Below are 13430 nucleotides of genomic sequence, written 5' to 3' on the forward strand. Positions count from 1 at the left end.
GGACAGAAGGGGAAAAGAAAATCAGGAAAAATAATGTTCTCAGTTCTGGATATATAAATAAAACTTTCATTTTCTTAGAGTGAAATATTCATCTCTTTAAAAATGCAACCCAATTTTTACTTATATGCAGTAATTACCTCTCAACTGTATAGACATACTGTTTGTCTGTTCTGTTCAGTCAACCTTGAAGCTGGATAATTTAGGAGGTTCCTTTGGAAGGCTTCTATTTTTTTCTCCTCACCAAGACTTGTGGCTTCCACCTTGAATACAAATTCATGGACTCTCATGCCACATGCAAGAAGCTGTAACACTGTCTACCCTATTAGTTTATGTTATTCTTCATTATGATCATAATTAGTGAGCTTGCTTGTGGCAAACAATATTCCACAGACATGAAATTATTTTATGTGTAAAGTTAGAATCAAGAGATTGTTCCCTTAAAAAAAAAACTGTATTGCGTGTTTTAAAAATGTACATTTCCTAGGCATTATGAACTAAACCAGAAGCCCTTGGTTGGATCAGAAATGTTAATGAGAAAACCACAGCCAGGCTTCTCTGAAGCCCACTGTGTACTTGTTTAGGGCTACAAGGACCCTGGTACAGAAAGGACTCCCCAGCCAGCTTCCACCTTAGAGGTCCTATGGATTGCGTACCAACCACTGAGGATGTATAACCAATTTTTCAGCAAAAGTTCTCAATAAAATTGATTTATAATTTGTTTGAAAAATTTTGAAATGTGCCTTTAGGAAGATTTCTGACTTATAGATTTCACTAGTTTCATCAAGTGATTTTTTCCTTTACATTTCTTAGGAGTAAGAAAAAGAAAAAACATCATTGACTTGAGATCAAAGACAAACAAGATGTCATCTCAGTGAGGGAGCAACCTTAAAAAGCAGCAAAGATGATTATTTTTTAAAAATGCTGCCAGCATCTAGGAACCATACAACAGTGCCAAGAATGCATGTTTTCAAGAAAACCGGAACACTGCCTTCTCAGAATAGTCCACCATGGGCCACGTTCTATATTTAAACCTGAGTGTCAGTGGGGAAAGATTTGTGGTACAAGAAAGCAAAGGCCTGTTTGAAATCCTAACTGTTTTTGTGAATTCTTATTCATAGAGTCAAAACCTCTAGAAAAGAGGTTGTCCTGCTAAATATCATAGTTGTTCAAATGTGAGATGAACCTAAATGTTAATCCACCTCATCCTTTGCCAGAGATGTTTCTGACAAATGACACCAGTATTTCAGTATCTCACTGGTCCTTTTCAACTACAGCAGAGGGGTAGAGATTTGAATTAAGATTTCCAAATAATGATTTTAAACTTCTTTTAAGGCAAAATTAATTGGATATCTGCTAGAAGCTGGGCGTGTGATTTCACATTTAGTCTTCACCATAAACATGTGAGGATAAAACAAGATGATATGATGTGGATAATGGTTAAGAATATGGATGCTGGGACTTCCCTGGTGGTCTAGTGGTTAAGAATCTGCCTTTGTTTGGGATGAATATGTATATACTGTTATATTTAAAATGGATAACCAACAAGGTTCTACTGTACAGCACATGGAACTCTGCTCAATGTTATGTGGCAGCCTGGATGGAGTAGAGTTTGGGGGAGAATGGATACATGTATGGACTTCCCAGGTGCGGCTAGCAGTAAAGAACCTGTCTGCCAATGCAGGTTCAAAGAAAGAAACACAGGAGGGCATGGCAACCCACTCCGGTACTCTTGCCTGGAGAGTCCAATGGACAGAGGAGCCTGGCAGGCTACAGTCCATAGGGTTGCACAGTCAGACATGACTGAAGGGACTTGGCACAATGCACATGCAGATACGTGTATATGTATATGTATGGCTGAATTCCTTCTCTATTCACCTGAAACTATCACAACATTGTTAAGGGGCTATACCCCAATACAAAATAAAAAGTTAAACAAAAAAGAATCTGTCTTTCAGTGCAGGGAACCTAGGTTCAATCCCTGGTGAGGGAATTAAGATCCCACATGCCATGGGGCAAGTAAGTCTGCTCACCACAGCTAGAGAAAGCCCATATGCCACAGTGAAGACCCAGCACAGCCAAAAAGATAAAGAAGTAAAGAGTAGAATGTGGACTCAAAAAGTCAATTACCTTCCAATGCAAGGATTGGCTCTGGCCCACTGCTTGACATTGTAAATTAAGTTCTGGGGGGGACACAGCCACACCCATTCATTTACATATTGTTTGTGGCTGCTTTTCCTTTACAATGCAGAGTTGTATGCTTGCAATGTCCTATCCTCTTGATTTAGTCCTCCAGAGCAGGGATCAACAGACTTTTTCTGGAAAGATCTAGATGGCAAATATGTTCACAGGCATCTCTGCCAAGGGACCTCCACTCTGTTGTGGTTCTGGAAAAGCAGCCTTAGGCAGCACACACACAAGGCAGTGTACCTTTGTTTCAAAAAAATTTCTTTATGGACACTCACATTTGAATGTTATATAGTTTCCAAATTTCACAAAACATTATTATGATTATTTATTATTCTCAGCCCTTGAAAAAAAAGATTCTTAAGGGGTTTCAAAGTGAGGGATCAAGATTTGGGCTCTGGTTTGCCAAACCCTGCTCTAGAACACTAACTCCAGGAGATAATGAAGGACAGGGAAGCCTGGTGTGTAGCAGTTCATGCCGTCACAAAGAGTTGGACATGACTCAGCAACTGAACAACAACAACAGCCATTCCCACAATCACCAGGACTGTGTTTTCTGCTTGTTAATTTGATCTTAAACCACATATGAGGCCCACCCAGAACTGTCCCCCACCCCGAACAACAGGCCAGAACCACTCCAGTATGACACGCTTCATCACCTTACCTATTAGTCCTTTCTGAAATCTCTACTTTCTTCCTGTTTGTTTGCATGTCTAGGCATACTTACACAAGAGCCCCTTTATCAGACAACTGCATGCATCTAAGAGGCAGGATTTTATATACTGAAATTAAGAAAGCTTGCAAGGGCTCTTTCCAAAGCTCTTCTTCATTTGATATGCACAACTCTGTAGATTCTTCCCCTGAAATCACACAAAAATTGTCTAGGCTTCAGACTCTACAAAACCTGTTCCACTCTACCACGCCTGGAGCACACTGCCTCACACAATTGCTCTAAGATGTTTCCCTTTCTTCCACCATCTCCTTAAAGCTGAGCTCTCACTATCTGTAAGACAGGTAGCAATTATACCCAGTGGGGATGAGAATTCCCACTGCTCCCCATTATCTCACTCAAATAACATAATATGTCTAATTAAAAGACGGCCAAGAAACAGAATGGGAACAGAGAAGTTGAGTAATAAGAGACAGTAGGCCTTTCGTAGTTGGTTATTTTCTTTTCTCTACTCATTATTTTTGTTTTATTAACTTTATCACTACTTGACAAAAGAGGGTTCACTGGTTGTTTTTACTGTAAATAAATGTGTTAATCAACAGATGGGTGCTGAATATCTGTGCTGTGCACTCGTATGGGTGCTGTGCACTGGCATTATAATAAGGTTCCTGCCACTTTATCACCGATGTGGTGTTTTCTTACAGTTTTCGTAACAGTCCATCCTAGAGAACAAGGCCAGTCTGACAAGCAGCACCAATTCATCTGATGGCAAAGCCCCTAGGATTCTTTACAGGAGGCCCCCAAAGGGCCTTTTATAACAGTCTATCCTCTGACAACAGCGCTGAGAGCCCTGCATTCCCAGCAGAGTGATGGAACCCAGCAAAGACAGGTCGGCGATGGAATGCCGAAAGGTGGACCTTGCTATGAAGTCATGAAATCTGTTTCTCAAATATACCACTAGACCAGAGTTTCTCAGTGTGGGCACCATGGACTGTTCAGACCAGATATTTCTTTGTTGGGGGGAGGGCAGTATCATTTGCATTACAGGATGTTTAGTAGCATCCCTGGACTTAATGTTGCAGATGCAATAAGCCTCTCCCCGCTCCTAGCTTTGACAACTGAAAAATGTCTCCTGACGTTTGCCAAATGTCTGGAACACCTATACCTGCGGCACAGACAGCTTGGAAGGACTGAGGAGAGGCAACATTGAGATGCATCCTGACAATTCAGCTGAAGCAGTTTTGGAATGCGTTCCCTCTCTTGGAATGGCCTTAAGAGCCAGTTTTGAAACATCATTGGGAAACTAAACTTTCTTTCTTCAAGCCCATTGCTTCTGGCTACAATTTTTGGAATCACAGAATTTTAGAATTAGAAAGCATCTTAGAGATTAGCTAGGTTCAAATGATTACGCAATCTACTGAGTATCGGAATTCATCCAAATCCAGTGTTAAGAGATGTTTCGCCACCAGGACAGGGCAGTTGCGCCTTAGAGAGGTTATCAGATGTATTTCCTTGTAAAGGGCATCTAGAACAGCAGCATATGCAAGGTAAAAGTCAAAAGTATAGGTGTCCTGGATACACTGTGGGGTTAGTAGAGAATAAGAGCCACAGAGCTTCACTAGAACTTAAACAAAACAACCTAGAGCATAGTCCAGCCCCAGAGCTGGGAGACTGGTGGGGGTTTAAGGGGTGCAGAGTGGAAACTGATTTGGTGCTAATATTCAGGTCTACTGCTGGCTGCCATCATGGAATTTTTAGCATAAACATCCACATTTCTGTTGCTTGGTCAGGAAAACCTTGTTTCATTTATACAGCATTTCTGTCTCCTAGGGACACATTCTGTATTCATTTCCCTCAGATGGTCCACTTAAGTAAAAGTAAACTGAAGGAAAGTCATCTAGAAAATAAATCACCCAGCAGTCAGACTATGCATTTTTCATAAGCATCAAAACCATCTCTTCCTAAACAAAAGATGGAACAGTTACCAGAGGATGCAAGATGGAGGAAGGAAAACATGAGTTTTCAAGGGAAATCTCATCTTGTTCCTTTTGGACTGAAATGGAGTGTAGGGAGGGAGAATGTCCATTTTCTTGTGTGATCTTTACCTACGGGACCACTTCAGCGGCAGCCACATTCCCGCTCCTCTTCTCAACTTTCCTTCATCTTCTCGGCATGAGGCAGGGGGTGGGGTAATGGAGGAAGAGAATTTGGTAGAAGTCATCCCCTGCTGCTCTCTGATCTGCCTCCTGGCAGAGCATCCATTTGGGTGACCTGAGCAGAGCAGGCTTTGTCCTGGCAGGGAGCCGGCAGTCAGCCAGCTGGGCTACCCTGTCCCTGGGTGACACAGGGTAAGTGTCACCAGAGTCAGTCCGTTTGGCCACAGATACAAAGCTCACATCCTTTCATCAGCTCATCAGCAATAAAGCTGGCACTTTTGAGTTCCCTTTGTCTTGTCCTGCCTTTTATTTCAATTGGGTTTGAACTCAGGAGGGGAGGAAAAGGGTGCTATTAGCCCCTTAAGACACCAACTGTAAGACTGGGGTTAGGATGGCTTAAATAACCACATGAGAACACCGATCCATTCACACTCTATATCCCAGCTACTCTCACAACTACACCACATTCACAACTACAAGATCAAAGCCCAATTAGACCACCATCTCTAGGCTCAGATACTCAGAATCTGGTCTCACAGAAGCCAGTTATCTATCAATTTTAAAGAAAGCAACTTTTTCCTTTTGGAAGCATGATTCTCCCTGGGTTCAAGCGCTGGCTCTGACACGACCTTAGGTGAATTTCACCTTCACAGTGCTGTTCAACTGTGACAGTCTCAGTGACGGTGATGATAAAACCAGGAATTCTAGGTTTTATGTGTGTTTGTTTCTAAATATCTTACCAGTGAGAGAAAGAACCCTGTGAAAACAGGACAAATTGCAGAATCCATGAAACTTGGTGGACTCCAGGTGGTTAAAGCTAACATTCATTTATTCTATGTATTCCTTATAGAGTGAGACATCACTGCCTATAGAGGTCCCTAAGGAATTTAATTTAATGAAATGATCAGAATGACAGCAATTAGAATATAATTGTGAGTAAGTAAATATGCATAGGGGAACTTTGATAGAGTTTATGGCTGCTACATTCACCCGGAATTTTTGCCCTACATTATTAATCTGCACTACTATGAAGAAAGGGTTTGTTAATCAAAGATAAACCATCCCAATGATTCTGAATTAGTAAACACCAAAATGGCATTTGTGCCTCGTGGCAGCATAATGAGGCAATGCTGTGCACACAGACAACTCTCTGCTAAGTGGAAGCTCTCTGGCCGGCCACATAGGAGGTCTCTCCTTACCGAAAAGTTTCTTTTTAATTTTGAACCTCTTCCCACCATTACCCTTCACGAAAATTAAAATAAGGAGCTAGAATTTTGTCCTATTCAGCAAACCGTCTGGCAGGACTGCTTGCCGTGGCAGAGAAAATCTCATTGTGTCAGAGGAATTTCCTGTTCACCTTTTTCCTAGATCTAAAAGAATTACACGTACATTTTTAATAAAACTTAGACTTTGTTTCCTTCCCTCGCATAACATTTCTGCACATTTTCCTCTTTTGGAGGATTTTTGGCTGGTCTTCCTTCTGTGCTTTGTGCCTCCTGGCTTGGTAGGGGTTGACATAATCCCTTGGCTTGAATCCTTAGGTACACAGAGAAGTCTCCCCACAAAATCTGTGGGAGCCAAGCCTGTGCTCAGCACATCTCCTAGAGGCTGCCCTCCACCAAACAGAATGATTTCACCTTGTATAGCTGAGGCTTCAAAAGGTTCCTTCCTAGTATTAATCCTGTTAAGAACACAAAGTAAGTGAAGTCGCTCAGTCGTGTCCGACTCTTTGCGACCCCATGGACTGTAGCTTACCAGGCTCCTCTGTCCATGGGATTTTCCAGGCAATAGTACTGGAGTGGATTGCCATTTCCTTCTGCAGCGGATCTTCCCGACCCAGGGATCGCACCCAGGTCTCCCGCATTGTAGACAGACGCTTTACCGTCTGAGCCACCAGGGACGTTCTAGAGTCGAGATGTACTGGTGGGAAGCCAGAAGGGTATGGGGGGCAGAACATACTGACTGAATCATAAAACAGATTCCCCAGGGGTTCGCAGACCACGTTCCCAGCTCCCTGGATCTCAGACATTAGACATCCTAGGTTTCTGAGGATCTATGGGCAATGTTTCCATTGCCTTCTTCCAAAAGCCAACTAACAAAAGGCTGCCATTCAGAGTTCTTGTGACGCTATCAAAACCTCCTAAATCATACTACCCATTGTGAAGAAATAAAACTGGTGACCGTACAGTGCTCACATCCTCAAAGTGCAGAAATAAAAGGCAAACACATAACCAGAGGACCTGTTCACACCACATATATTAAAAGACTGGTCACATCTGTGTAACTGAAACTGCCTTCCGGGAAGGTCTGCCATTCCAGAGCCAGTTCAAAATCCCGTTCCCTCCTGCCTGCCCTATTCTTAACTTTTTATTTATTCTAGAGAGTTCAGGGGAAAGTGAGAAAAGAATGGCTTGGGATTGGAATACTGGAATAGTTCTCACTATAGAATCAATTAGTACAGATATATTTTACTTAACTATTGAGTGCACTTACTGAAACATTCATTTTAGAGAGAAGTGGAGCAAAAGGCAATAGGGTTGTTAGCAATTTATAATCCTTTCCCAGTGAAGTGTGTTGTTCTTAATAGCTTCACAAAAGAATAAACCATGGTCCTTTCTTCCTCCACCCCTTTAAATCCCCAAAAATAAATAACAGGGAGCTGGCGATGTGAAACATGTGGTAGAAATCCAGAATGGAAAATTAGTATGATAAAGTGTGGAGACTGCTTTGTGGGAAGAATGGGAGTAACTGGGTCAGGAGCAGAGCCTAGAAATCTAGATTCCCATTCACACTTTGGAAAATCTGATATTCAGGACTGGATAACAGTTCTGAAATGAACTCAGCAGAAATACCCCAGGAACAGAATCTGTTTTCTAGTCATCTGGTTTAGAAGAGAAAGTGTGCAGGAAATGAGGCAAATTAACTCTCCTCTCCCACCTGTCCGGTGTGAATGTAACTATGAAAGCGGCTCCAAATGCAGGATGTGTTTGAAGGAAAATTTTGTCAACCACCCAGATCAAGCTCCCCATTAAACCATTCATTGTTCACAGGCTTATAGGGCAATTCTAACAAAGACCTATGTCAATATTAAAAAAAAAAAAAAATCAAAACTACAGCTGCTAATGTTTTTGTTGGAAAATACAACAAAGTGTAGCACTCTGCCTTGCTAAAAATCAATTTTGTATTCCTAAATAATCTGTAAATGCAGTGATATCCAACCATGACTTTGTGATTAAAATGGCCAAGACACATCCCTTACATGAGAAGTCCAGCACAGAGTGACCCAATTCACCGTCATCTGTTTTCAACCAGTGTCCTAGACTTCATTTACTCTCCACCACCTAGTACAATGCATGCTATACAGTTGGTACCCAAAAAAATATCTGCTGAATGAATAAACATCCTTCTAAGTATTGTTTGTATTATAATATAACTCACACATTTATGATTAGATCCCTGTAGTTCTTCTTCAAGGGCAGAACTTAAGCAACAAGCACAGATATCAACATAAGCTCTTTCTCTATACACATTTAGATCCTACAATAAAGTGGATGTGATTCCTACCTGCTTGGTTCGTGGTCACAGTGACGGACACGGATTGGTCTGGGCTAGGGTTATACTTGGACACACCATTCACTGCCCAGATTTCAAACGTGTAGTTGGTATGAGCCAGGAGGTCAGTGATGGAGACCTTGGTGGTCTTCAGGCCGTTCTGCTGTGGGGTGTAGTGGACCCCACTTCCACAGGGTCGGCACTTGCTGGAGTCACCTGCTCCACACTTTTTGCACACAACATTGTAGGAAATGTCCTGGCGGCCACCTGTGTTCTGAGGACTGCTCCATTCCAAGTTCACAGAAGTCTCATTGACATTTGAAATCAAGTTGAGAGGAGCAGATGGTGGGCCTGGAGGAAAAAAAAAAAAAAAAAACAAAAAAACATACTATCAAACCAAGAACTGAAACGAGCCTTTTGGAATCTCTCAGAACTTATATTCTTTCCTGCAGCTATAAGAAATAAGATGAGCCCATTTAGCAAAGAAAGCCAAAAGCAAATTAAGCCAGCAAAAATCATTTAAAAGAGCAATATGGCAGAAGGCTGTCTGTGTGAGTGTCATTCTCTTTTCTGTACAAACAAATGCAGCAGTGACCAGAGATGTGAACTGACTCTATATCAAATAGGCTCCAAATGGCTTTCTCTCTGAAGTGACCTGGCTATTTTTCTCATAACTTGTCTAGCCTTACTCTTATCATTTGAAAGATATGTACACAATTGTGTTTCTAGTTCCCAGGGCTGCTGTGGGACTCTGGTAAACTACTAGTTATATACCACTTTTGAAGATAAATGATGATTCCTAAGTACAGTGTGTTATCAATATGGAATAAAATTAACTGAATGGCATAGATATCCCTCTTCCGTCCGAAACAGCTGTTGAGAGTTAAACTATTTGTGGGTAATTAGTAGCAACTGGTTTAGCCTGGATGCAGAGAAGTCAAAGGTACAGTTGTTGAGAAATCTCAACTCCACAGCAGGATTGTGCAAAGGTGCCCAAATCTCCATGGCCTGATCTTCAGCTGACCAGGGCTGCACCAGGCCCTTCTCATTTCTACTGACATCAAAGGTTTCCAAAATATATCTGGTGGTCACGATTCTTTTGAAACAGAACTGATTGCAAACAATATAGTACTTAGTTTAAAAATAGTAACAATAAATAAGAGCACAGAACCCTCTCGATTCTTACTGTAGTTTAGTCTCTAGGCCAAGATGTTATGAAACAAGCTGCCTTCAGGGAGAAGAATCAGGATGGGAGAGAAAAGAGGGGATTTTCCTGATCTGACCTGATTCTAAAGGTCTAAAAGATGCCTGCCACACTCTAATGAAAAATATTGATTCACTGCAACAACTGGGAAGTTCTCTTTCTGCTTCCCTCTTTCCCATTTTGGTCTTCAAAGAAAAGAACCGAAGTAAGTATCAATGAAAAATTGAGACTTCTTGCTTATTGTTTCTATTCTGCTGCTAATTTACTTGTAATCATTGCTTTCAGGGAAATCTGTCCTTGTTACTCAGGAAAAGAAAGTTAAAAGGAAGTAACTGGAAGGCTTCCTTATCTAGTCAATCATAATGGACTATACTGTCCCAGACTAGCCATTGCCAGAGAATTGGATGAGGTAACTTTATGAAGGAGGAGTAATACCCAGTATTACTGAGTTCACAGTGATGAATGGCTAAAGGATTTTGGTAGTAATATTGAACAAAATAATTCATCTCCTTTTCTTCTCATACAACTTAATTGAAGACTGTAACAGGGTAGGCAGGACCTCCCAATTTCCCTTGGAGACTAATTACTGACAACCTCTCTCTCTTAGTGTTAAGACTTGATCCCCATCCAAAGAACCTTAAAGGAAAAACAGTGCTGAAAAATTTGTGTTAAAGGACAAGACTGCCCCCACAGAAGTCTTCAGAAAAAAATGCACAAATTTCTTTCTCATTTAGATTTTAAATTTATCTCTTTGGTCCTTAGTAGAGTGAGCGTTAATGTTTTTTTTTTTTTTTTTTTAATAACATGATTAGAGCTATTTGAAATAACAGACACTTAGGGCCAGATAAGATGTTAAAGATCATTTGGCTGAATAGTTTCATTTTATAGATGAGGAAATTGAGAGCCAGAAAGTGGAGCTGATAATACTGAAAGTTCATGCAATCTAATTAGTAACAGAGTTCGACTAAAATCCCAAAGTACTAGCTCCCACACAGTGGGGTTATTTCCACATTAAAGATAAAATAACAACAAAATCAGGAGCTTCCACCAAAGTTTGAAAGGCAAAGACAGGAAAAAGGACCAAGTATCTTCAATTTTGTTCAAATTCTGAGATGTTTCTTGCCATCCTAGTGAAACTGATTGCTAGTCTGCTGCTAAAGTTGACCACAGCTTGGTTCATAAAATGGGTCAAGCCACTGGTTCTTATTTGGCTGTGACTTTCAGGGTTAAATAAGAGTGACTCTTAAATCCATTAACCTCCTTGCCAAGGTTCCTAGTCCACTTTCACATGGGAAAATGTGACACAATGAATCAAGCACTGCAGAAGCAAAAAGTCAGTAATTAGTATGTAGGACGGGACATGGCAGTGTCTAAACAGAGAAGAAATGGAGCAGAAAACTAAATGGTCACAGGACTCAGAGATATAACACTGCCACGTGAAAAAAAAAAAAAGATGTTGCAGGGTTTCAACATGGAGGGCTGGCATGAAAACAAGACACAGTCCGGAACAGCCTTCTTTCTTTGGGCAGTGATTCTTAAAGAATCTACCCTGGAGCAGGTGCTCAAAGGAGGACAGAACTAATAAGCAAGCTCAGAAGTTCAACGCTGCCTCCATGAATGGTTTGGCGAATTTGTACTGCATTTGTTTCATGTTTTGTTGCCACAAGGAGTGATGGCTCCATGGTGGTACAGTCACAGAAATTTGAAAATTGGACTATAACTGGAGATTTAAGGTGGGGGGAATGAAATAAAAGAAATGTGTACCCAATATGATTGTTGGCCTACATAAGCTTGGGGAAAGACACCTGGAAAAGGAATTTTATAAATTAAACTCATTATGGTGGTTGTATTGTATCCGTGTTTTCCCTTTTTTTTGAAAATTCTTGCCAACTATAAGATGGTAAATACATCATGTGTGTTTTTATATATAGGGAAAGATCATCTCTTCCTCAGAAAAGAAGGCACATTATTCTCAAGAAAATGAGAAAAAAGCATGGACTTTAATACAGCCAAAAGTCAGTCTGGGCCAAACAGTCATCCTTAACAGCAGCTTCTTAAAATAATTACCTATAGAGATGACTGAAGAGTTAAAAATAAGCATCCTTAGCAACATGAATAGTTCTCAATAAACACAAGGCATCCAGAAGGGAAAAAAAAACTTACATTTTTACATACTTAAAGTTTACATTATCTTTTTTTTCTATAAGTACTAAAACCGAGCAGGAACTATGAACAGATCCCTGTGGCCCCAGCATGCAGTTTATAGGAAAGTTTTAGCCAGCCTCCTGAGCCTTCCTCAAGTTCCAAACAGCAAATCTAATCAGAGAAGAGAGAACGCACAGAAACAAAGGAAAACAGTCAAGCAAGAAAAAATAATAATCATTTGGCCACAAAAAAAAGTCAAGGACGTTTAGTTCCTCCTCAGTTCAGTTCAGTCACTGAGTCGTGTCTGACTCTTTGCGACCCCCATGGACTGCAGCACACCAGGCCTCCCTGTCCATCACCAACTCCCAGAGTTTACTTAAACTCATGTCCACTGAGCCGGTGATGCCATCCAGCCATCTCATCTTCTGTCATCCCATTTTCCTCCCACCTTCAATCTTTCCCAGCATCATCATCTTTTCAAATGAGTCAGTTCTTCACATCAGATGGCCAAATTATTGGAGTTTTAGCTTCAGCATCAGTCTTTCCAATGAATAGTCAGGGATGATTTTCTTTAGAATGGACTGGTTTGATCTCTTTGTAGTCCAAGGGACTCTCAAAAGTCTTGTCCAACACCACAGTTCAAAAGCATCAATTCTTCGGCACTCAACTTTCTTTATGGTATGACTTTCACATGTCACGTGATGTGATGGATCATGAAAAAAGCCATAATGGAAAAGCCATAGCTTTGACTGGATGGACCTTTGGTGGCAAAATAATGTCTCTGCTTTTTAATATGTTGTCTAGGTTAGTCATAACTTTTCTTCCAAGAAGCAAGTGTCTTTTAATTTCATGGCTGCAGTCACCATCTGCAGTGATTTTGGAGCCCCCCAAAATAAAGTCTGTCACTGTTTTCCCATCTATTTGTGATGAAGTGATGGGACCAGATCCCATGATTTCAGTTTTCTCAATGTTGAGTTTTAAGCCAACTTTTTCACTCTCCTCTTTCACTTCCATCAAGAGGCTCTTCAATTCTTCTTCACTTTCTGCCATAAGGGTGGTGTCATCTGCATATCTGAGGTGATTGATATTTCTCCTGGTAATCTTGATGCCAGCTTGTGCTTCTTCCAGCCCAGAGTTTCTCATGATGTACTCTGCATATATGTTAAATAAGCAGAGTGACAAAATACAGCCTTGACGTACTCCTTTTCCTATTTGGAAACAGTCTGTTGTTCCATGTCCAGTTCTAATTGTGTTTCCTGACCTCCACACAGATTTCTCAGGAGTCAGGTCAGGTGGTCTGGTACTCAAATATTTTGAAGAATTTTCCACAGTTTGTTGTGATCCACATAGTCAAAGGTTTTGGCATAGTCAATAAAGCAGAAATATTTTGGAACATCTCTTGCTTTTTTCAATGATTCAACAGATGCTGGCAATTTGATCTCTGGTTCCTCTGCCTTTTATAAATACAGCGTGAACATCTGGAAGTTCACAGATCACGTACTGTTGAAGCCTGGCTGGG

General features: G+C 40.9%; 1 protein-coding gene across 1 annotated transcript in view; it reads right to left on the bottom strand.

Annotated features, from left to right (window-relative positions):
• The window catches only part of EPHA4 (EPH receptor A4), a 152024-nt gene that overhangs the window by 53589 nt on the left and 85005 nt on the right, over nt 1-13430 (bottom strand). Inside the window, exon 5 of the mRNA XM_052636146.1 lies at nt 8575-8913. Coding sequence (XP_052492106.1) covers nt 8575-8913 — 339 coding nt within the window. The remainder of the gene's footprint in view (nt 1-8574; nt 8914-13430) is intronic.

Source organism: Budorcas taxicolor, chromosome 2 (assembly GCF_023091745.1).
Source record: "Budorcas taxicolor isolate Tak-1 chromosome 2, Takin1.1, whole genome shotgun sequence".
Classification (NCBI taxonomy): Eukaryota; Metazoa; Chordata; class Mammalia; order Artiodactyla; family Bovidae; genus Budorcas; species Budorcas taxicolor.